Source organism: Staurois parvus, unplaced genomic scaffold (assembly GCF_062004578.1).
Source record: "Staurois parvus isolate SC_StPar_1 unplaced genomic scaffold, SC_StPar_1.0 ptg000282l, whole genome shotgun sequence".
In the NCBI taxonomy this organism is placed as follows: domain Eukaryota; kingdom Metazoa; phylum Chordata; class Amphibia; order Anura; family Ranidae; genus Staurois; species Staurois parvus.
The window spans coordinates 6,281,432-6,307,202 of record NW_028318078.1 but is presented as its reverse complement, the minus strand read 5'-3'; the positions used below and the strand labels follow the sequence as shown (position 1 = coordinate 6,307,202).

General features: G+C 40.4%; 1 protein-coding gene across 11 annotated transcripts in view; it reads left to right on the top strand.

Annotated features, from left to right (window-relative positions):
- Positions 1-25,771, top strand: part of ERC2 (ELKS/RAB6-interacting/CAST family member 2) — a 1,463,345-nt gene that overhangs the window by 317,579 nt on the left and 1,119,995 nt on the right. For all 11 annotated transcript variants that reach the window (XM_089681887.1, XM_089681886.1, XM_089681885.1 and 8 more), the window contains one exon: positions 7,454-7,621. In XM_089681887.1, coding sequence (XP_089538013.1) covers positions 7,454-7,621 — 168 coding nt within the window. The remainder of the gene's footprint in view (positions 1-7,453; positions 7,622-25,771) is intronic.

Below are 25,771 nucleotides of genomic sequence, written 5' to 3'. Positions count from 1 at the left end.
TTAGTTTTATAGGCAGAGAAGGTAGCACTGCTCCAGGTAGGCTCACCACTTCCAATCCTTCGGCGTGTGTGCTGGCCCTGTTTGCACACCTGTGTTGTAGATCAAAGGAAAGTCCGGGAGGCCCCACTAAAGCACATATTCACTTTATTGCATAGAAAAGCAGTTTAAAAACACAATACTCTATGCCAGTGGGGGGAAAAAAAGGTTCACTCGTATCGGGCTAACTTCAACGCTTAATCATACCTTGATTAACACCCCGGTCACACTGATCCGACTTCCAGTGAAGCCGCACGATTTTAAAGTCAAATTGTCATTCCAACTTGAGATGCAACATGCAAGACATCTGCGGCTTGCAAGACACAGATATCTATGCAAATCCCACCTGAAGTAGTGCATGCACTTCTTTAGAAATCGGTGCGGCTCCAACCAAGTCAGAACCGCACCGATATGACCGTTTTAATTGCGAACAATAGGGTGCAACTTGCTATGCGATTTGCAACTCGCATGGCATGGCAAATCACATGACAAGTCACACCGGGTTGACCGGGGTGTAAACGCTGAACTTTTTTCCCCCGCTGGCAAATTGTATTGGGGTTTTTAAGCTGCTTTTGTATACAATAAAGTGGATATGTGCATTCGTGTGGCCTCCTGGGCTTTCCTTTGATCTGCAACCTTTTGGCTTTGTTTAGTGGCCATACAGATGGCTGTACAGGGTTAGATTTTCATTCAAACATTTGAAGAAAAATTGCTCATCAGAATTAACTAATTTCAGTTGAAAGCCCCGAGAGGATAAGTTAAGTTATGCTTAAAAAAAAAATAATAAATGGACATTTTTTTTTTTGCAGGAGCCTGGAAAGCATTGCACCCATGATAAGAAGATCACGGGTGCCATGCAAGACTCCTACAGGCTGTCAATGTATGCTGTTTGCCCGTAAATCGTACAGGCAGGCAGTTTCACACTGGCAGGAAGAATCAATGAACTGCCAGAGCGCTCAACAGCATTCTGGTAGTTCATTAAGAACTACAAGCTAATATCCCATTGTGTGTTATTACTGTACTCACCCCCCCCCCCCCCGGTTTTATATCTGTTCTGAATAGTTCTGTTTGACTTACTTTTCACTTAGTTGTGTGAGAATATGTAAGTATTGCACTGGCTTTTTCTGATTTGATACAAATGCGGCACATTTCATGCCTTGATTTTCGGCTAATGGTACCTCTCCGTGTGCCTTAATTTTGAAAATCAATACATTCCTCTGTAATGCTGTACGATACTGACAATGCATTTTTATTACCTTGTCATTTTTCTGTAATGTCTTTGGAAAACTTAATAAACTTTGATTTATAAAAAAAAGAACTGCAAGTTGACAGCTGGAAAGGCTGTCAGTACTTGTAGTTTCCCATTCATGGAACTTTGTAAATGAATGATGCAGGCGGAATTGTGACAGCGAGCAGGGCAGGTTAAAATTGTGACAGCTAGTGGGGGAGAAGATCCGCCGCTCGCTGCCACAAAGGGGGATCAGGGGGGTTCAGGGGCCGGTGCTACAGTAAAATGTTACATATTACACCCTGAATATAGGTGTAACAGGTAACGTGGTATAAAAGGTGAACTTGTCCTATAAAATATCATCCAGACCTGCTATTTTAATGGGATCCCATACATAGCAAACAGGTTTCATTACAATATGTTTGGTTTTCCCCCCAAAAAAACACATTGACAATTTAATTTGTTTGAGAAAATATTTCTGTCCAGGTTCTTTGAATTTTCTCGTCACTATATAAAAAAAAAGTCGTCCTGTTCCCAAAAACCATTACAAAATCGAACAAACGTTCTCAGAATGCAATGTTTTAAGCAAAGTTCTACTGTTGTATGGCCAGTTTTAACCTGGCCATACAACTAGGAATTTGATCTTTTAGAGGTAATCACAGCTGGAGGTCCTAATTCCCCCTAGAAAAGTCCCCATTTCTAGTATGGGGTAAATAAACAGACACCTCCTTCCATTGACTATAATGCAGTACTCTCAATACCTTTACCTCAATGCAGTGCTTGAGCAACCTATTGCCAGGTGCCAGACTTTATGCAAATACCAACTTCCATATCATTGTAGACATTTTCATAGAAAGGTCAGTGGTCTGTGAGAGTGCTATGGGGACTGCAAGGAAAACAGTAAATGTACATACTGATATGTTACCGTGTCTGTGGTACAGGAGTAATTTAAAAGTATTGGCTAAAAAAGGATCTGTCTTTTAAGCTGAACATTTTCAGCCAGTAGCCCATTGTTCTCTGTGGACAGCGCAGACATACACAGAGATAACAATCAGTCTTTTTACCTGTTCAGTATTGCTCTGTGCAGTAACCCATAGCATCCAGTCAGATGTTGATATTTACCATGTTTGTGAGATATACCACTGACAACTGATGTCTGATTGGTTGTTATACCATACCAGCCAATTTATTTTGGTGCTGTTATTATTAGTTTGCCAGATTGCTTTTATTTCAAGTATTATTATGTCAAGTAGTATTATATATTCACTACTAGTTTTGGTGTGAATAACTTTCACCTTTAGGTTTAGGCTGATCCAAGAATAACTTTGGGTAGAGTAAAGCTGGCCATACACCAGTAGAATTTTGTTTCGGAACAACCGATTTTTTAATAGTTAATGGCATTAAATTTTGAATTAAATCAGAGCTTGCTCCAAAGGACTCTTAGTGGTATCAGTTTCACCAGTATAGGTATCATATAAGGCAGGGGTCTCCAAACTTTCTAAACAAAGGGCCAGTTTACTGTCCTTCAGACTTTAGAGGGGCAGAACTTTGGCTATTGGGAGTAGAAAAGGTCCTGATATAAGTGGGAATAGACAATGCCCCATCTTTGGTGTCAGTGAGAGGAATAGTGCAACAATGTTGGTGTCAGTGGGAGGAATTGTGCCCTATCATTAATGTCATTAGGAGGTTATTGTCACCTATCATTACTGTCGTTGGGCCGCATCTTTGATGTCATTGGGAGGAATTGTCCCCCATTACTTTTGTCATTGGGTATGATCATTGATGTAATTTGGGACATGTTGTGCCCCTTCATTGGTGTCAGTAGGGGGAATTATGTCCCATTGTTGGTATCTGTGGATGAAATAGTACCCCAAGGGCCGGATAAAAGCAAGCAAAGGGCCGCATCCAGCCCTCTGGCCACGGTTTGGAGACCACTGAGTGAAGTGAAGAACACATAGGGGTTGATGTACTAAAACTGTGGAGTGCAAAATATGATGCAGCTTTGCATAGAAACCAATCGGCTTCCAGTTTTTTTTTGTCAAACCTAAATTAAACAAGCTGAAGTTGCAAGCTGATTGGCTACCATGCACAGTTGCACCAGATTTTGCACTCTCTAGTTTCAGTAAATCAACCCCATAGTGCAGACTGGAAACCACTAGTTTCATTAAAAATATTGACATTTGGATTCACGTGGTGAACACGTCAATGAACTCCAACAAGATGACTTCATAGCTCTGTCCTCTTGATGATGTCACTGCCTACCTAATGCGTTGTACCCAGTCAGCTTGCTCGTTTCTTAGTGGCATCATATTTATGATCCTTTTCGATGGTAGTGACAAGAAAAAATTGAAGGAGAACGACAGAAAGTTTTTCTAGAGCAAAATAGATTCTGTGAATTTGCCTTCATATGGGAAGAAGTGTACTTCTTGTAATGTGCCTGTGCATCCCAAAATTGGACTTAGAATTCAAAACATTGGCATGGCAATCAAACAATATGTTACAGGGTTTTCTCACGAAATTTGTTGCATCCATAATGGTATTATCAAATGATCTGAATTCAAATCTTCAGAAAAATTCTATTGGTGTTTGGCCAGCTTGAAGAAAAATTAGAAATAGCTCCAGGTTTTTTACAATTGTTTGTGGTCTGTCCAGGTCACAACACTGTCACATGAACAGGAGGTGAATGTAAATCTCCAGTGCAACCCCTGATGGCAATAAATATTAAACTGTCCCTGCAAAGCAGGCCATCGGAAAAGATCTTTGGTGTTTGTTAGTCTTAGGGGACTAGGCTTTATAGAACATCATGTGTACTTGATCTATTCATTGGTTTTACAAGCACCATAAAATTTGCAGGGAAAGTAAACCAAGCAGCTTAGCCCAGGTTTCCCTTTGCCCAGCTATAAACTTTTCCTTAAAGTGATTCTAAATGCTTTTTTCTTTTTTTTTTAAAGAAAAAAATAACAAACATGTCTATACGTACCTGCTGTGTGCAGTGGTTTTGCATAGAGCAGGCCAGATCCTCCTCTTCTCAGGTCCCCCGCAGGCTCTCCTGACCCTTCCATCCTGTCGGGTGACCCCACAGCAAGCAGCTTGCTATGGGGCACCCACTGCACCATGTGTCCATTCACACACAGAGCCATGGCTCGGCCCCACCCCCTCTCTCTTCTCATTGGCTCACTGGCTGTGATTAACAGCAGTAGGAGCCAATGGCTTCCGCTTCTATCTCAACCAATGAGAAGAGGGAGTCCCAGGATAGTCAAGACTCAAGTGCCCATCGCTGGATCGAGAGGGGTCTTAGGTGAGTATTAGGGGAGGGCTGCACATACAAGGTTATTTACCTTCATGCATAGAATGCATGAAGGTAAAAAATAACCATGAGCCTTTAGAACCACTTTAAGGTGTTCTGTATCTTTCTTATATACCTACACTGTACATTCAGATGTTTAACACTTGGCCATCACACCTATATGAGCTTGTTAGATATCCCATTACAAATCCACGGGCATTAATATAGAATGACACCATACACCCCTGCTTTGTGGCTATAACAACCTCCACTCTTTTGTAGGGTATTTCCGCAGGTTTTTGGAGCTTTTCTGAGGGAATGTGTGCCCGTTCTAGCAAAAGAGGATTTGTGAGATTGGGTAATGGTCCGCAAGTATAGTTTCATTTTATCCCAAAAGTAAGATTGAGTAAGGTTGAGGACTTCTAAGTTTCTACATACCAAATGTGTTGACTCATGGACACCATGATGCTGGAACAGCAACAAAAAAGGGTCTTCCTCAAACTGATGCAAAAGGGTTGCAAGGGCACAGATGTTAAAAAGTCTGTAGTAGTTACAGTACTGTCCACTGGAAACCCTTGAGCCCAACAATTTGTCAGGGTGTTTACATACTATATAGTGGCCATATAGTGATGGTGGGAGGTTCCAGTGTCCACAAACCTTTAGCTATAGAGTGGTAGCTTTCCAGGACTTATACGCAATATGCAAAATACCCCAGTAGGCTCTATTCAGTCTGAATGTGCAGTAGTTTTATTTTGTGATTCTTCGGGACTGACACAGGGAAGTAAGCCCAGCAGCTGTGTGTGGGAAAATCATGTCAGCTGTCAACTTGCTCTTTTGATTAGTAGTCAGATCTCATGAGACAGGGATGTCATTGATCAGAAAACAAAAATCCTTGTCTGGTATGTGTTTTATCACGGTTGTCAGATAGTTAATGTTTTTGGGGTTTTGTTTGAGATGTGCAAAGAGTGATCACACAAACACTTGTAGATATAACATTTAATTAAATAACGACAGATACAGATCACAAATGTAATAATATTAGAGAATGTGACAAGATTACTTAGCCATAGATGCCTTTTTTACCAAGGTGACCAATCTACTTCGATTGCGGCTAGGCACAGATGATCAAAATCAGGCATGTGCATTTAAACAGCCCTGAGCCAAGACTGATTATGCCAGTTTTGTCTGTATACAGGACTAGTATGTGAGTAAATGACCAATCATAATTGTTTGGACAGTGATTTCACCTTTTAAGGACGATAGTGGGCTCAGCCGCATGGTCAGTTTACAATGGCATTCCTGTAGCATTAGTTCCGTTAAGGTAAATCCATACTTATGTCCTTATATGGCCCCTTAACCAGGTTTGAAATTAATTATTAGTCATTGTGAGCCAAAAATACAAAAGAAATATGAAGTTTCCTATTTGTATGGTGGCACCAGGCCCTATAAAAGTTGGGTATAGATGGAATGTATTTATATTGACCAGCACGCAGGTTGTGACATAACTATGAAAACATTCTTACTTCACTTTCTAGCATACATTTCCAAATGCTTAACAAATGTAATAAATACAATATTTCCAACTTCTTTGGGCTATATTTATTTATTTCAGGTACTTATATAGCACCATTAATTTACGCAGCGCTTTACATATATATTGTACATTCACATCAGTCCCTAACCCTCAAGGGGTGTACAATTTAAGGTACTTGCTTCCGAGTCCCAGGCTGAGCGGCTGTCCTGCTGCACAGAGAGTCTGCAGCTTGACATGGGAGCCATTTAGAAAATGCTTTGCATTTTTTTAATGATTGAAAAGCGCTTTCTGATTGGATAAAGCGGAGAGTGTGACGTCACTGGCCAGCTTCCCCATCGCAGAGAATGCTTTGCATTCTCTTAATGGCACCCATGTTTAGCGGCCAACTGCCTGTGTTCAGAATGCAGCCGCTCGCAATGGAACCCAGAAGCAAGCAGTGATTACTCGTAGCAGTGTATTTCAGAGATTTCCAACTTTTAGGGGCATTAGCCAGGAAAATTATATATATATATATATATATATATATATATATATATATATATATATATACACATTGGTCCATGCCGGCTTATGTGACCAGTTAAAAAGTCAGTTTAGGATCGGTTTGTTTTGACATTATTTCTCTTTGTAGATCAATGTGAATGCATAATAAATATAAACTTGTGCCACAGAAAAATATATATAAACTTTCAGAAATTTAAATGCTGCTGTTCTAAAAAACAATCCAATAAAATTTTAAACACTCCACAGAGCAAACAAATATAACAAAGCTTCTTCATTTCAATCTCCTGCTGTCTCTTAAAGCTGAATTTCAGGCAAGCTGCTAAATATATAGATGAAATACATATACAGGTATAAAGGGCTTGTTACCTGTCAGATGATTTGCATTTTCTGTCCACCCAGGGCTCAAATGACTGTTTGTACTGACCTCAAGTGTAAACTAAGCCTTAGTGTTAGGTAACACTTACAGGACATGTTCCTCCTTGAGTCTGTGACTGAACATTGAAAGGAAAAGCAGAACATTGATGAGGTCACTTCTGTCGCTATGCTCTCCCCTTCTATCAGCATGCTTCTGGCACTGCAGCACAACTGATTGTATCCTTGTGCTGGTTCTTCCTGCTACAGAACAGCATTAGTTTTGTCTTTTATATCTGCCTGCAGTTCTGGTTATGAGGCATATAATCACTGCTGATATTGAATGTGAAAGGTCAGTGCCCCATTTTATCTAGAACCTGGAGTACAGCACAGACTGCTGCTATCATACTCAAGCACTGCACTTTGTTATTGAATAAGCCAACACATGTTCCCATTAGTAATTGTTAGGAAAATGGTCATAATTAATTATTTTAAAATATTATCATTTGTACAGATTGACCAGTTGAAGCTGGAACTGTCAAAGAAGGAATCTGAACTTCTTGCCTTACAAACCAAGCTGGAAACTCTTGGCAATCAGAATTCAGACTGCAAGCAACACATTGAAGTACTTAAGGAATCTCTTACTGCCAAAGAACAGAGGGCTGCGATCCTTCAGACAGAGGTACGCCTATTCGCCGCCTGCAGTGCCCTCATTAATCACGTGCTATATTGCGAATCTGCTGTAACCTATTCTGACAGATTAAGTAATTGTTTTTTTATTGGCTTCTACTATGAGAAAAAGGCTGAAATGACTATTAGGCCGAATGGAATAACATTACAAAGTGGGACTTGAAGGAGGTATTGGCCTCTAGCACAATTGGGCACAGCTGTTTATTAGCATTTTTGCTAAAAGTAGCCAGAATGTGCAAGTGATAGAATAGATGCAAGACATAAAAAGCACAATTAAAGAAGAAATAATGAAAAATATGTTTTTATAGACTGCTAGGAGTTAATATTTTATTAGTAGTCTCCCCAAAATCTTTTGTTCATCTAATTTCTTTGTGCAGTAATCACTGGGCATACGTAGCTCCGCCAGCCTTGGCACTTACAGTAACCCAAGGTAACATAACTTCAGAAAGGGGTATGTGAAGCTCTGTTTCCTACCATCATTAAAATATACCATAGCCTTTACATAAAGTGGAACTAAACCCTCCTATCCTTTACAGCCAATGAACTTGCCATCATAGCCTCTGTTTGATCTGCAGTTGCCATGGTGCTGCACATGTGATCAGTTATGACCCCAGCCATTTGATGGCTTGAAAGATTGCTTGACTAAGAGTGTGATACCACTGTGGTGAAATCTGTAGGTTTAGTTCCACTTTAAAGCGGAACTAAACCCGTCGATTTAACTGTTTCCCAAAATAATTACATTCAAGGATTACTGTGAATGATAACTATCAAAGTTGCTTGTGCTTTTCAACCTAGATTCTGCTACAAATTTGTGAAGTAGTACTGCTTGGACCTTGAAGAAGGGGACATACCCCAAAAGCATGTCCTGAAAATTGTATGTTAGTGCAAATAAAAAAAAATATCACAGAGAGTACTCAATTGTTTCTGTCACAAGTGGACTAATGCAGCTACAATCACCTCAACCTAACTGTCAAACCATCACATGGTGTCATAACTGATCACATGTGCAGCACCATGGCAATTGCAAATAAAACAGAGACTAAGATGGCAGCTTCCTTAACTGTAAAGTATTGGAAGGTTTAGTTTATTTTTTTACTATAAAAAAATGAAAGACCACAAATTTTGGAAAAAACTGTTTCCCCATTCTATTAGAATAAAAATGCCAAAATAGTACAAAAACCCTCATTTTGGAAATGTGAGTTTGGTATCAGGAACTTTGTGCTAGCTGCTTTTTTAATATTTCTAGATCGCAGGTTCTATTGTTTTGATGTACACATTTATTAGTACCCCATGTTTGGTATGCACTATAACACTGCCTGGGTGCTTACAAGGTTGTGATTTTATCTTTATTATTTTTCTTAAATCTGCTGCAACTGCTCAAGTATCATTGGCTGTTATAGTTTGCTCCAATTCTTGTAATGATCCCATTTGCTGGATAGTTGGTACGCAAGTAAATATGATTAAAATACAAATGTATTTGGAAATAAACATATAAATAAATATATATATATATATGTACACTCTTATTACAGGAATTAACTGCACATAATTATCAGACTACAACATTTTTCATGGTAGTGGTCATGAAAAGTGTTGCTGAGAGACAATATCATTGACAGCCTTCCCAACTTTAGGAATTCCCATTGTTCAATAAACAGAGCAGCTCTCCTCAGATCACAAGGAAGGGGCTCTAAGAGACCCTGTCGTGTTGTCCAAAGTGATAGTGTCTATGTAAAGCCCATGTCTCAACCACTGTATACTCACTACTCCAGTGCTTCCTTACTGTTTCTTTCTCCATTAAAGTCACCACCAAAATACCCAGCGCCAGCTGGTATTGAAGCTCAGAGGGAGCAGAGATGTCATCTACTATGTTATGTAGCCTAGTGATTGGCCACTAGAACTGACAACATTCTGAAAGTAGGTCACATGCTCCACCATACCCACAAGCGCTGTTTTGTAGTGGTACACAGAAGGAGTAAGCAAAGGAGAATACAACATGTAGTGAAGAACAAAAACAGAGCGCACAAACCTTGCGCAATACCTCAGTAAACAGTTAGTAAATGTATTGATTTAGGAGATATACTCACAAGAGTAGTAATAAAACAGGTATATTAAATCCAAAAGCGCATCCTACGATAAGGAGACACATGCAAATCCTGAAGGGGAAATTCTCAGAATGACACTGATGCGTTTCGAAGGAGGGTCCCTTCTTTGTCAGAGCAAGGTTTGTGCGCTCTGTTTTTGTTCTTCACTGCAGTTTGTATCAAGCTTCCCCAGCTTTGTGTTGGAGCTGCACAGCCTTTGATCGGTTTGAGACGAAATTCTGTACATCTTAATTACTTTTATACTATTGATCCATTGGCCCTCCACTGGTCTGGGTCCCTGAGCACAGGAGGTGTTGTATTTGAGAATACAACATGGCCAGGGGGTAGATTTTAGTCTCTGCAAAAAAGCAACACTAAATATTTGAACATGTGAGAAAATTTCACATAAATTAATCTAATATTGGGTGAAAATCACTTTAAAATTTATATATATATATATATATATATATATATATATATATATACACACACACACACTGTGACTAAAATCTACCCCCTGGCCATGTTGTATTCACAAATACAACACCTCCTGTGCTCAGGGACCCAGACCAGTGGAAGGCTTGTGTATGTATACATATATGTGTGTGTATATATATATATATACAGTCATGGCCGAAATTGTTGGCACCCTTGATATTTTTCCTGAAAATCAAGTATTTCACACAAAAAAGGTATTGCATTAACACATGTTTTGCTATACACATGTTTATTCCCTTTGTATGTATTGGAACAAATATAAAACAGAGGCAGAAAAGCAAATATGACATAATGTCACACAAAACCCCAAAAATGGGCTGGACAAAAGTATTGGCACCCTTAACTTAATATTTGGTTGCACACCCTTTGGAAAACATAACTGAAATCAGTCGCTTCCTATAACCATCAATAAGCTTCTGACACCTCTCACCCGGAATTTTGGACCACTCTTCCTTTGCAAACAGCTCCAGGTCTCTCTTATTGGAAGGACACCTTTTCCCAACAGCAATTTTAAGATCTCTCCACAGGTGTTCAATGGGATTTAGATCTGGGCTCATTGCTGGCCACTTCAGAACTCTCCAGCGCTTCTTTGCCATCCATTTCTGAGTGCTTTTTGACGTATGTTTGGGGTCATTGTCCTGCTGGAAGACCCAGGATCTTGGACGCAAACCCAGCTTTCTGACACTGGGCCCTACAGTGCGACCCAAAATCCTTTGGTAATCCTCAGATTTCATGATGCCTTGCACACAGTCAAGGCACCCAGTGCCAGAGGCAGCAAAACAACCCCAAAACATCATTGAACCTCCACCATATTTTACCGTAGGTACTGTGTTTTGTTCTTTGTAGGCCTCATTCCGTTTTCGGTAAACAGTAGAATGATGTGCTTTACCGAAAAGCTCTATCTTGGTCTCATCTGTCCACAAGACGTTTTCCCAGAAGGCTTTTGGCTTACTCAAGTACATTTTGGCAAACTGTAGTCTTGCTTTTTTATGTCTCTGTGTCAGCAGTGGGGTCCTCCTGGGTCTCCTGCCATAGCGTTTCATTTCATTTAAATGTCGACGGATAGTTCGCGCTGACACTGATGCTCCCTGAGCCTGCAGGACAGCTTGAATGTCTTTGGAACATGTTTGGGGCTGCTTATCCACCATCCGGACTATTCTGCGTTGCAATCTTTCATCAATTTTCCTCATCCGTCCACGACCAGGGAGATTAGCTACAGTGCCATGGGTTGCAAACTTCTTGATAATGTTGCGCACTGTGGACAAAGGCAAATCTAGTTCTCTGGAGATGGACTTGTAACCTTGAGATTGTTGATATTTTGCCACAATTTTGGTTCTCAGGTCCTCAGACAGTTCTCGTCTCCTCTTTCTGTTGTCCATGCTTAGTGTGGCACAGACAGACACACAATGCAAAGGTTAAGTGAACGTCTCTCCTTTTTATCTGCTTTCAGGTGTGATTTCTATATTGCCCACACCTGTTACTTGCCCCAGGTGAGTTTACAGGAGCATCACATGCTTGTAACATTCTTATTTATCCGCAGTTGTGAAAGGGTGCCAATACTTTTGTCCAGCCCATTTTTGGAGGTTTGTGTGACATTATGTCGAATTTGCTTTCTTTCCTCCCTTTTTTTGTTTTGTCCCAATACACACAAAGGGAATAAACATGTGTATAGCAAAACATGTGTTAATGCAATACGTTTCGTGAGAAATACATGATTTCCTGGAGAAATATCAAGGGTGCCAACAATTTCGGCCATGACTGTATATATATATATATATATATATATATATATATATGTGTATATATATATACAGTGGGGATCGAAAGTTTGGGCACCCCAGCTAAAAATTTGTATTAATGTGCATAAAGAAGCCAAGGAAAGATGGAAAAATCTCCAAAAGGCATCAAATTACAGATTAGACATTCTTATAATATGTCAACAAAAGTTAGATTTTATTTCCATCATTTACACTTTCAAAATAACAGAAAATAAAAAAATGGCGTCTGCAAAAGTTTGGGCACCCTGCAGAATTTATAGCATGCACTGCCTCCTTTGCAAAGCTGAGACCTGCCAGTGTCATGGATTGTTCTCAATCATCGTCTGGGAAGACCAGGTTATGTCAATCTCAAAGGTTTTAAATGCCCAGACTCATCTGACCTTGCCCCAACAATCAGCACCATGGGTTCTTCTAAGCAGTTGTCTAGAAAACTGAAACTGAAAATAGTTGACGCTCACAAAGCTGGAGAAGGCTATAAGAAGATAGCAAAGCGTTTTCAGATGTCAATATCCTCTGTTCGGAATGTAATTAAGAAATGGCAGTCATCAGGAACAGTAGAAGTTAAAGCAAGATCTGGAAGACCAAGAGAAATATCAGACAGAACAGCTCGCAGGATTGTGAGAAAAACAATTCAAAACCCACGTTTGACTGCACGATCTCTCCAGAAAGATCTGGCAGACACTGGAGTTGTGGTACACTATTCCACTATAAAGAGATACTTGTACAAATATGGTCTTCATGGAAGAGTCATCAGAAGAAAACCTCTTCTACGTCCTCACCACAAAAATCATCGTTTTAACTTTGCAAATGAACATATAGACAAGCCTGATGCATTTTGGAAACAAGTTCTGTGGACCGATGAGGTTAAAATTGAACTTTTTGGCCGGAATGAGCAAAGGTACGTTTGGAGAAGAAGGGGCACAGAATTTAATGAAAAGAATTGCTGTCCAACTCTTAAGCATGGGGTTGGATCAATCATGCTTTGGGGTTGTGTTGCAGCCAGTGGCACAGGGAACATCTCACGAGTAGAAGGAAAAATGGATTCAATAAAATTTCAGCAAATTTTGGATGGTAACTTGATGCCATCTGTGAAAAAGCTGAAGTTAAAGAGAGGATGGCTTCTACAAATGGATAATGATCCTAAACACACCTCGAAATCCACGGGGGATTACATCAAGAGGCGTAAACCGAAGGTTTTGCCATGGCCTTCACAATCTCCTGACCTCAACATAATTGAAAATCTGTGGATAGACCTTAAAAGAGCAGTGCGTGACAGACAGCCCAGAAATCTCAAAGAACTGGAAGACTTTTGTAAGGAAGAATGGGCAAAGATACCTCAAACAAGAATTGAAAGACTCTTGGCTGGCTACAAAAAGCGTTTACAAGCTGTGATACTTGCCAAAGGGGGCAGTACAAGATATTAACTCTGCAGGGTGCCCAAACTTTTGCAGACGCCATTTTTTTGTTTTCTGTTATTTTGAAAGTGTAAATGATGGAAATAAAATCTAACTTTTGTTGACATATTATAAGAATGTCTAATCTGTAATTTGATGCCTTTTGGAGATTTTTCCATCTTTCCTTGGCTTCTTTTTGCACATTAATACAAATTTTTAGCTGGGGTGCCCAAACGTTCGATCCCCACTGTATGTATATATATATATATATATATATATATATATATATATATATATATACACAGTTGTGTTCAAAACAATAGCAGTCAGACATCACTAACCTGATCAATCACTGTTTTTGGTAGAAATGATATTTCTACATGGCAAATAATTTACTAGCAGGTGTAGTAGAGTAATAGAAATCCAACAGACCCAACAGTCATGACATGCATGCTGCTGATTCTGTGTAATTGAATCACTAATTGAAAGGGACATGTTCAAAATAATAGCAGTGTGGAGTTGTATTAGTGAGGTCATTCATTCTTTGGAAAACAGGTGGCAATTATTACCCTTATTTAAGGAAGGAAGGCAGCAAATGTTGTACATGCTGGTTACAGTACGTTTCTCTCTGAAATTCTGAGGAAAATGGGTCGTTCCAGACATTGTTCAGAAGAACAGCGTACCTTGATTAAAAAGTTGATTGGAGAGGGGAAAACATATAAAGAAGTACAGAAAAATGATAGGCTGCTCAGCTAAAATGATCGCAAATGTTTTAAAATGGCAACAAAAACCTGAAAGACGTGGAAGAAAGCAAAAAACTACCATTTGAATGGATAGAAGAATAGCCAAAATGGCAAGGACTCAGCCAACAATCAGCTCCAGGAAGATCAAAGAAGGTCTAAAGTTACCTGTGAGTACTGTTACAATTAGAAGACGCCTATGTGAAGCCAAGCTATCTGCAAGAATCCCCCGCAAAGTCCCACTGTTGAAAAAAAGACATGTGCTGAAGAGGTTACAATTTGCCAAAGAGCACATTGACTGGCCTAAAGAGAAATGGCGCAACATTTTGTGGACTGATGAAAGTAAGATTGTTCTTTTTGGGTCTAGTGGCCGGAGACCGTTTGTCAGACGACCCCCAAACACTGAATTCAAGCCACAGTACACTGTGAAGACAGTGAAGCAAGGTTGCGCAAGCATCATGATATGGGGATGTTTCTCATACTGCGGTGTTGGGCCTATTTATCGCATACCAGGGATCATGGATCAGTTTGAATACATCAGAATACTTGAAGAGGTCATGCTGTCTTATGCTGAAGAGGAAATGCCCTTGAAATGAGTGTTCCAACAAGACAACGACCCCAAACACACCAGTAAACGTGCAACATCTTGGTTCCAGACCAACAAGATTGACGTTATGGAGTGGCCAGCCCAATCCCCGGATCTTAATCCAATAGAAAACTTGTGGGGTGACATCAAAAATGCAGTTTCTGAGGCAAAACCAAGAAATAGAGAAGAACTGTGGAATGTAGTCCAATCATCCTGGGCTGGAATACCTGTTCATAGGGGCCAGAAGTTGGTTGACTCCATGCAACACAGATGTACAGCAGTTCTCAGAAACAGTGCTTATACAACTAAATATTCATTAAGTGATTCAAAGGAAAGCAAAATCTTCAAATATTTTTCAGTTTATATAGTGAATGTTTGAGTTTGTAAAGAAGAATACAAACACTGCTATTTTTTTGAACAGTCTAATATTCACTTTTCTTCAATTTTTGTAGAGGAACAACACAAATTTGATATATTTTTCTTCATGTTTTGATGTGAAATAGAATGTGTAATGTTCCCAATGCATTTGTGTGTATGGAAATAAAACCTATTAGAAGGATTTTGAGCTTTACTCACTTTTTTCAACACACTGCTATTATTTTGAACACAACTGTGTGTGTGTGTGTGTGTGTGTGTGTGTGTGTGTGTGTGTGTGTGTGTGTGTGTGTATGTATGTATGTATATATATATATATATATATATATGATTTGTGTATTAACCACTTACTGTATCTACCATTGTACATTTTTCCTTGGTGGATAAGCGGCCCGTGTATGAAAGCACTGGATAAGTAGCTGTTGAGTGGCTGATCCACCCACTAATCACTGACTTCCCGGCTGTCAATAGAGACACTGTATCCAGCCAATCTGATGGGTTGGGTACCATATGATTGCTGTGATTGGTCATCACAGTGATCACATGGTATTATTGATAGTGTTGATCCCTCCCGTTATCCTGTAAAAAAAGGGTAAGGAGAGAGCTCGAGCATTTGTGAATGGGCACAGAATGAATGAGCTTCAGATCCATTCATTCTGTTTCAGTGACACGATATGTTATTATGAATGCAGCGCTTTACAAAATATATGAATAAATAAATATATCAAACTGTATATATGGTCTAGTTATCATAAATACATGTGCTGTGGAGTGCTATATCCACTAGTGAAAATAAAGTTTTGATAGTGACGTTTAAAGTGCAGAAGTTACACAAATATAATAAATCACTGTGTCACTTCCGCACTTTAAACGTCACTATCAAGACGTTATTTTCACTAGTGGATATAGCGCTCCACAGCGCATGTATTTATGATAATTATACCACATATATAGTTTGATATATTTATTTATTCATATATTTTGTAAAGCGCTGCATTTATACGATTACTGGTTTATAGGAAGGAGTTTGAGGTTTTACCTTCATGCTAGCTGCTCGTCACATTTACCTAGCGCTCGTTTAAACTTTTATCATTTCCTCTGTGGATGACCTGTACATTAATGTTTCTTGTGCACCATTCTCAAGTGCTGTGCTTCACCCCATTTAGTATTGGAATGTTTCTTCATTTCAAAAAATTTGGCAAAACATTTTATGGGGTGTCCATTTTCCAAAAAAGGGTCATTTTGAGGGTTTTTGTACTATTCTTTATTTTAACAGAAAGTAAGGTAAAAAGTTTTTTTCCCCACACTTTCTGGTCTTTTCTCCTTTTTATAGTAAAAAAATAAAAACCCAGTAGTTTTTAAATACCACTAAAAGAAAGCTCTATCTGTCTCAAAAACTGATATAAAACTGAATTGGGTACAGCCTTGCATAACTGAGTAATCGTTAGTCAAACTATGAAAATGCTGGAAAATGGCCTGCTAGTGAAGGGGTATTACATGCTGGTACCAGGGGAGGACTGACCATTTGGAAACTCGGGCACTGCCCGAGGGCCCGGGGTCAGTAGGGGGCCCCATGAGATGCCCCTGGTACCTTTTTCATAGGCTTTTTTGAGTTTGGGCAAGGACACAGGGGCCCCATGATCCCCTATTGCCCGGGGGCCCCAGGAGTTGTCAGTCTGCCCCTACTCAAGAAGGTTAAAGAGAACATTAAATCACCAACATCGCAGTCATCAGTGCATCCATTAGATACAGTATTACTAAAGCGATACCTTGCTTTGATATAATGTTAAGGGTTTTATTAACATGCAAGATATTTGTACACAGTGCCATTTAGACAGCACTTGAAATGCACAGTCGCTTCACTGCCATTTACATAGTCTTTTTTTTTTATTTTTTTATTAATGCTCCATAAGTCCAAACCAAACACACTAACAGCTTTATGATTTATTAGTTTCCAGCTGTTCCAGCTCAATGAGCAAATAAGTAATAGTCCTTGCTATATTTATAATGAATTATTGACATTCACAAGGAAGCCTCAGATCGCTGCCATAAAAATGTGTTCTCTACGTTAGCTGGCTAGAAACCACTTCCTTTACCTGGATTACATTTAAGTTAAGGCGCATTTGTGGATAATGCCATTATCAATGATGGGGAATTTATTTTGTACTTAAACTGTGGCGTTGTGCAATTCTCTGCCGTACAGCAAATTAACATTGATTGTTTTCTGTTAACTGGTGATTTTATATGTGAACGGTAGATGGGAGCTCAAGCAAAAGAAAATTCAGTGTAGATTGTAAGCTCGAAAGAGCAGGGCCCTCGAACCCCTCGTGTATTGTTTTGTTACTGTATTGTCTCATGTTCTGTCCCCCACTATAATGTACAGTGCTGAGCAAACCTTTTGGCGCTATATAAATACTGTATAATAATTATTATTTTTCATTTGCCTAAAATATTTTTTAAAAAGTCTTTATAAGAATCAGCGAGGTCAGTTGCACATCAGAAAACATGAACAGTGGAAAGGATGTCACCGAAAGCACTTCCAGGATGGAGGGTGGCCAGTATTAGTTCACCTTTACATTTTTCTGTAAAGGGGAACTAACGCTTTAACCCTTTCACTGCCAGGTTCGTGCAGCACTGCTACCAGCAGGCCACGCCCATACGCTGTACAGACCTACATTCTACTGAAGTGACTATGAGCTTATAGCAGAAAAATGTTCAGCAGACTCTTCTGAACAAAACAATATCTCTGATTAGCAGCTAACAAGCCGCTGATCAGAGCTGTTCACCTAAAATACCCCCCTGCCGATATAGCCGCCGCCTTTTAGTAGCCCACCCACTGCCTCCTCCCCTCCTGCAGTGCCTAAAATTCCCACCTCCCCCACTGTCTCCTGCATTCACACCTGCCCCCCAGCACCGATGCTCACTCCTGGCATCAGCACCCCTCTCGCCACACAGATGGATCTCTGTGGATTCGATGAAATTGCTGGCTTTCCTTCCATTGCCACTCCTGACGGCAGTTGCACGCAAAGATCCCCCATCAGCGCCCTCCTCACTCACCAATCTCCGTCAGCCCCTCCCCCCCAGGCAGCTTTTCTAGCTGGCTTTCCCTCCAACTCTCATGCCAGTTGCAGCTGCTGTTCAGGACCCTGCCGATCTGTCAGTGACAAATCGCAATCAGGATGGAGAGCGGGAGGGCTGGTAAACATATGGTTACCAGCCCCTTTTCTTTCCTGAATGAACAAAGTGATCAGTAGTGATCAATCTGTCCATTCATCACTGGCACATAGTAAACTGTGTTTAGTATGTGCCAGTTTGTGAATGAATAGGATGGAGTCTCTATACAGACTCCTATCTCATCCATTACATTGCAGCCCAGGTTACAGAACACTGGCCTGTCTTCAGTCCCTTTCTCTGTCTCAAAAAATAGACATTAGGAGTCTAGACCCCTGGTGTCTCTCCAGAGCCCCCCCCCCCCAAAAAAAAATAAAAAACCTAATAAGGGTAGATTTAGATTTGCGTCTAAATCTTTCTTTCTGCTGAAGCCCGACCCGCATTCAGATTACACTCCAGAGGCTACTGACAGGCAGTGAGGAACACCATTTTAACTCCAATTTTGCCGAAAAAATGCGCTGCAACCGCATGCATTGCATGCAGTTGCAGGGCCTTTGTGGCACTTCCTCAGACTTGAATGTGTAGCATTCAGAAGGTGACATTGCCCTGGTACCATCTTTTAAAGCTGGCAGTCATCTCTCTTGTAATAGCAATTGAAGGCTAATTATCCAGTTAATTTCTGTTACAAGCAGCGGAAGGAGATGTGTGTCGTCATCCCCCATGCCATCTTCCATGGCTCGCTTGGGCTCTCTTGTTCCAACCTGCAGATTTTTTGAGAAATTTGGATATTTACATTTTTGCCTACGTTCGATTTTCACCATTTTCCAAAAAGGTGCAATATAAAATTAGCAAATATTTGTTATTTATTACTCAACACAGGTTAAGCTTTTATATTTAGTAGGAATTTAGCAGGAATTTGTACAATTGTATGTATTTTTATCTGCTAATAATGATTTTAGTATATTTTTAGTGAAATTGATTTGCTAAACATTTACGCTAATATCGTGGGGCTTTAAAAATCACCTTTTTTTTATTCTACAGGTCATGTGCTTTCAGAAAATATATGGTTTGGGGGGGGGGGATCTTTTACAAATTCTTTTTTTTTTTTAATTTAAATATTTATTCATTTTTCAAGTAAGACAATACACATTTCCATAGTGTAAAATATAACATTACAAAATCTCATAAAACACTAATTTCAAATCATTTTCTCCCCATGACTCCCTTCCTTTTAACCCTCCCACCTCCCACCCCGCTTCAACATACCCCTGACATCTATCTGATCTACTTGTATCTCATATCCTCTGGAGACCGAGGCCTGGAAAAGGAAAAGGAAAGAAAGAAAGGCCAATTCCTATATTTTCTCTCTCTCCCTGTCACTTCCCCTTTTTCCTTCCTTTCTTCTTGTCCTCTCTTTCTCTTTTCTTTATGCTTACTTACTCAGTACCTTCCTTTACCTTCCCTTTGAACTCCTCCCATTTCTCCCATTTCATATGATATGTCACCATCCTATCTTCCTGTATATAATAAAGTTTTTCCAGTCTAGCAATCTGGTCCACTCTATTCATCTAGTCCTCTTCCCTCGGTGCTTCAACTTTACCCCAGAACTTAGGAATCAGACTTTTTGCTGCATTTAACCACTTGCCTACCAGGCACTTATACCCCCTTCCTTACCAGGCCAATTTTCAGCTTTCAGCGCTGCCGCACTTTGATTGACAATTGCGCGGTCATGCAACATTGTACCCATATGAAATTTTGATCATTTTTTTCTCACAGATAGAGCTTTCTTTTGGTGGTATTTAATTGCCACTGGGCGCTTTACTTTTTGCGCTATAAATAAAAAAATTGCAAAAAATTTGAAAACAAAAAGATTTTCTTTGTTTCTATTATAAAATTTTTCAAACAGGTATTTTTTCTCCTTCACTGATGTGCGTTGATGAGGCAGCACTGATGGGCACTGATAGGCGGCACTGATGGGCACTGATAGGCAGCACTAAAGGGCACTGATAGGCAGTACTAATGAGGTGGCACGGATAGGCGGCACTGATAGACAGCACTAATGAGGTGTCACGGATAGGCGGCACTAATATGCAGCACTGATAGGCGGCACAGATAGGTGACACTGATGATGGGTACTGATAGACGGCACTGACTGGCATCACTGCTGGGCACTGACTGGCGGCACTGACTGGCACAACCCCTGGGCACTGACTGGTGGCACTGACTGGCAGCACTGCTGGGCTGCACTGGTGGGTGGCATTGGTGGGCAGCACTGGTGGGTGGGCACAGGTGGGTGGGCACAGGTGGGTGGCACTGGTGGGCACAGGTGGGTGGCACTTCTGGGCACAGGTAGGTGGCACTTCTGGGCACAGGTGTGTGACACTGCAGAGTGGCACAGGTGGGTGCACTGCTGGGCACAGGTGGGTGCACTGCTGGGCACAGATGGGCGGAGCTAGTGGGCGCACTGCTGGGCACAGGTGGGCGGAACTTGCGGGTGGCACTGCTGGGCACCGATCATCAGGGCACTGATCATCAGTGTCCTGATGATCGGTGCCGATCCCCGCTGTGACAACTGCAGTACTTTCCTCACGATCTGACAGCGTGAGGAAAGTGCAGCCGAGAACCGGCACTTGCATTTCCCTGTGATCAGCGTGTCATTGGACACCGCTGATCACGTGGTAAAAGGCCGCTGTGATTGGCCTTTTACCACATCACGTGATCAGCTGTGTCCGTAGGACACAGCGATCACGGAGATCGCCGGGTGCGCGCCCCCTGGGGCGCGCAGGAGAGCGCGTTCTGGGGGGACGTCATATGACGTCCACCCAGAACTGGCCGGCCGCAGTGAAGCCGTCATTCGGCTATCTGCGGTCGGCAACTAGTTAAGTAACACAATATACTCAGTTCTCTATATTTATTTCCAGGTAATTTTGAGTTATGAAAAAGACAGGTTTCAGGGTCCAGTCCTATCTCCATTCCAGTGATATTCGTGATTTGATTTATAATTTTTTCCCAATATACTTGTATTTTTGAGCATTCCCACCATATGTGATACATCGTGCCCAACCCACCACACCCTCGCCAACACCAAGGTTGCTTCTCCTCACTCATCTTGTGCTCTATCACCGGTGTTAGATACCACCTTGTCAAACATTTAAAATTCATTTCTACCTCACGCATGCTAATATTTTCGTGTACCATTCTAAATATTTTCCTCTGTGTGTGCTCTTCCCACTCCACTCCTAGATCCTTTTCCCATTTTTCTATATATTTTAATTTAAACTTACTATCTAAGTCCGTGAGAGTTTTATATGCTTTAGCAGTGCTGTGTTTCCCATCACCTCTGTCTTCTAAGTATTTCTCAAATTCATTCCACTCTTTCCTAGTTCTAAGGGGCTTCGTCAATTTCTCCACAAATTGTTTCAATTGATTGTATCTCCATATATCTATCCTAGTGAAAATCTTTCCCTCTTCCCTTTTCAAATCCTCCAGTGTTCTTAAGTGTACCCCCTTCATTACATCTCTCAGCTGAGTGTCTTCCTTCATAATCCATCTACCTGAAATTTCCTCTTTACCTGGGGGGAAAAACTCTGAATTTCTTAGTGACATCAGCAGTGAATTGAAGTCCCATTTCCTCTGTTTGTGCATTTTATCCCACTCCCTTATTACAATTCTTGTGTATATACTCGTGCTCTCCTCTAATTCTCTAAACTGTGGTGACACCCATACACTCCTACCCAGATCCTTTCTACTAAGTGTGTTTTCAATCGTGACCCAATGTTTACTCTTTGAGTTATGTGTCCAGTCAAAAATTCTTGCTAGAATGACTGCCCTATGGTATCTTTTAAAGTCCGGTAATCCCAGCCCCCCTTTTTCTTTATTTCTGCTTAACACATCATATGATATCCTAGGTTTTTTATTTTTCCATATATATTTAGTTAGCATTCGCTTAATTGTCTTAAAATACACCTCTGGGAGATTAATGGGAATCATCTGGAATTTATACAGTACTTTCGGGAGAATTACCATTTTTATCAGGTTAATACGACCCAGCCAGGAAGGATTCCCACTACCCATTTTCCTCAATTCCTCTCTGATTTCGTTTAACATTGGGATATAATTAGCTTTATAAAGATTTTTCTGTGAGGGAGTAAGTTTTACTCCCAGGTACTTTATTTCTCTATCTTTCCATATAAAGGGAAACTCTCTTTGTATATTTTCTTTTTCACTCTTTGGAAGATTTATATTTAATATCTCTGTTTTGCTCGGGTTGATTTTTAGATTTGACATTTCCCCATATTCTTTCAGTGTTTTCATTAGGTTAGGAAGTGTTATTCTCGGGTTTCCAACATAGAATAATAAATCATCCGCAAAAGCGGCTATCTTATGTTCTGTCTTTCCAATATTTATTCCCCTTATATCTATATTTTTCCTAATTGTTGATAACAGGGGTTCTAATGATAGAACAAACAACAGTGGGGAAAGTGGGCATCCCTGTCTGGTTCCATTTGACATAGAAAAGGTCTCTGATCTCTCTCCGTTTACCATTACCATCGCGGATGGTCCTTCATACAACTTTCCAATCCACTTTCTCATCCTACTACCCAATCCTAAGATCTCCAGTGTGTCTATTATAAAACTCCAGTTAACCCTGTCGAACGCCTTCTCCGCATCAATCGAGAGCAGCACTACTGTTTTTTTTTCCAATTTACTTTTCTGTATAAGCATCAGGGACCTCAACCCATTATCTCGACCCTCTCTTCCTCTAACAAAACCCACCTGATCTCCATGTATCCAATCTGGCATCAGATCTCCTAACCTATTCGCCAATACTTTTGCATACAACTTCGTATCTACGTTTAATAATGATATCGGTCTATAACTTGAACAGTTGGTGATGTCTTTACCTTCCTTATGTATCAAAACCACCTGTGCCAGAAGGGATTCCTGTCTTATCTCCATCTCTCCCCCCAACGCCTCCATATATCTCTTTAACTTAGGTACCAGTAAATCAGGATATTTTTTATAATACCTTACTGTATACCCGTCTGGACCTGGGCTTTTTCCCGTCTTAAAGCTTTTTAATGCTATTTGTAGTTCTTCTTGTGTGATATCAGATTCTAAGGAGTTTAATAATTCTGCATTTAATTTTGGTAATCCTGCCTTCCTTAAATAATCTCTTCTTTTTTCAATATTTATCACTTTATCTTTATTTATATCATCCTTGGGGGCTATATTGTATAATTTACTATAGTAATCTTTAAATACCTTTGCAATGTCTTTGGTTGAATGGACTAACTCTCCCTTGGAGTTTTTTATTTTATCTATGTAGTTCTATTCTTCTTTCTCCTCAAGGCTCTCATCAAGTATTTTCCTGATCTATCTCCCCATCTATATCTTTCTCCAATGATCTTATTAAAAGTTCTCATTTTTTCTTCCTCCATTACTTTCTCTAGTTCTTCCCTCTTTTTTATCACTCTTTGCTCTATCTCTTTCCTTATGTTATTTTTATGTAGGAGTTCCATCTCAGCTATTTCCTTCAAAAGCCCACTGATCTTCTCTCGTCTTTCCCTTTTTTTCTTTGCCCCAGTCGCAATAAGGATACCTCTTATATATACTTTATGTGCCTCCCACACTGTAGCTAGTGATACATCCCCTGTTTCATTTTCCTCAAAGAACCTCTCTATTTCCTCCCTGATCTTCCGATCAGTATCTGGATCCATGAGGAGTGTCTCATTCAATCTCCATGATAAGCCTCCTGATACCTTCCCTCCCCATCTTAATTCCGATACTACAGGTGCATGGTCCGAGAAAGTTATTGCTTCTATTTTAACTTTAACCAAATCCTCAACGAGTCGATGGTCTACCATAATATAATCCAATCTAGAGTATGTCCTATGTACACTAGAGAAAAAGGTGTAATCTCTATCTCTCATGTTAACAACTCTCCAGCTATCCACCAATTGACACTCTTTCATCACCCTTTTCAATAATCCCATGGACCTGTTTTCCCCTCTCTGTACTCTGGATGTTGTATCTATTTGTGGATCCATACAAATGTTAAAGTCTCCCGCCACTATTAGATATCCCTTTCCAAAGTCCATCAATCTTCTCATAACCTCTTTCAAAAACTTCTCTGGCTTTCTATTAGGGCAATATATGTTTACAAGCGTACATTCTATGTCCTGTAGTTTACCTTTCAAGAACAGAAACCTCCCCTCCGGGTCCGTCTTTCTATCTTCTAGTTCAAACCTAATGTTTTTTGCAAATCCTATAGCTACCCCTTTAGCTCTCTTAACTGGGGAATCTGCATATTACCATGTCGGGTGTTGTCTAGAGCTTAGCTTAATATTTTTTTTTAACTCTAGGTGTGTTTCCTGCAAAAAGACAACTGAGGCCTCTCTATGTTGTAGTTCCCTGTATAGTCTAAATCTTTTACCTGGGCAATTTAATCCATTTACATTATGGGTTACCAAGCGTATTTCCTCCATATTTTATTTGACTTCTTCCATTTTTGCCCCTTCCTTTCCTTTTCCTCCTCCCCATACCTCTCCTTTCATACAAGATGTCAGTTTTAAAAATCCCTATCCCCAGTCCCTCCCTAATTCTCTCCCTCCCCTCCAGCCTCCCCCCCTCCATCCCCCCCTCCCCCCCACCTCATCCCCACCTCTCTCCCCCCTCTCAATCCCCCCCTCCTCCCTCCCCTTACCCCTCCTCCCTCAGATACTCCTCCCTCCCCCCCCCATTAGGCTTTTTGTTTGCCTATGAATCATTTGTGGAAAAGGTCCCACTTTTGATTCCTACCTGGGAGTTCGGCTCTGTCCATGTGGCGCTCACCTTCCCCCCCTCCTCCCCGGTGTCTCTCTATTTATCTGCTCTCTGTTTTCTCTCCTAATTAGCTGCCATTCCTCTTTTCCCAACATGTATGACTCTCCCTCCTCCTCTTCCCATTCCGGGATCTCTATTCTCTGCAGTTCAAATTTATTACAAAATTCTTTCATATCTTCAGGGGTTCTCAAAAATGCAGTGACTCCATCTCTCCAGCCGATTAAACATGCTGATCGACCCCATCTATACTGCACATTATGTCTTTTCAACAGTTCCAACAATGGTTTCAATGACCTTTTTCTTCTCAATGTCCCAGGTGCTATATCTGCAAAAATTTGAATATTTTTTCCTCCATATTTAATATTCGATCTTCCCTTAATCTTCTTCCATATCTCATCCTTGTCTCCATAGTTATGAAATTGGACAATTATATCTCTTGATTTTTCTGGGCCTTTTTCTTGTTGGAATTTTCCTATCCTATAAGCTCCATCCAATTTATACGTCTCCGCACCAGATCTATCCATTATGGAGTTCAAAATTTTGCATGTGGTCTCCTTTAAATCTTCCCCCTGTAGCAACTCTGGGACTCCTCTTATTCTAATGTTGTTTCTCCTTTCTCTATTTTCTTGGTCCTCCATCATATAAAGCAGTCTTTTTTTTTCCTTCCGGGTATCCACTATCAATTTCTCTATTTTTGGGATAATTTGGGTATGGTATTTGACTGTCTCCTCTGTTTCTTCCACCCTAATTA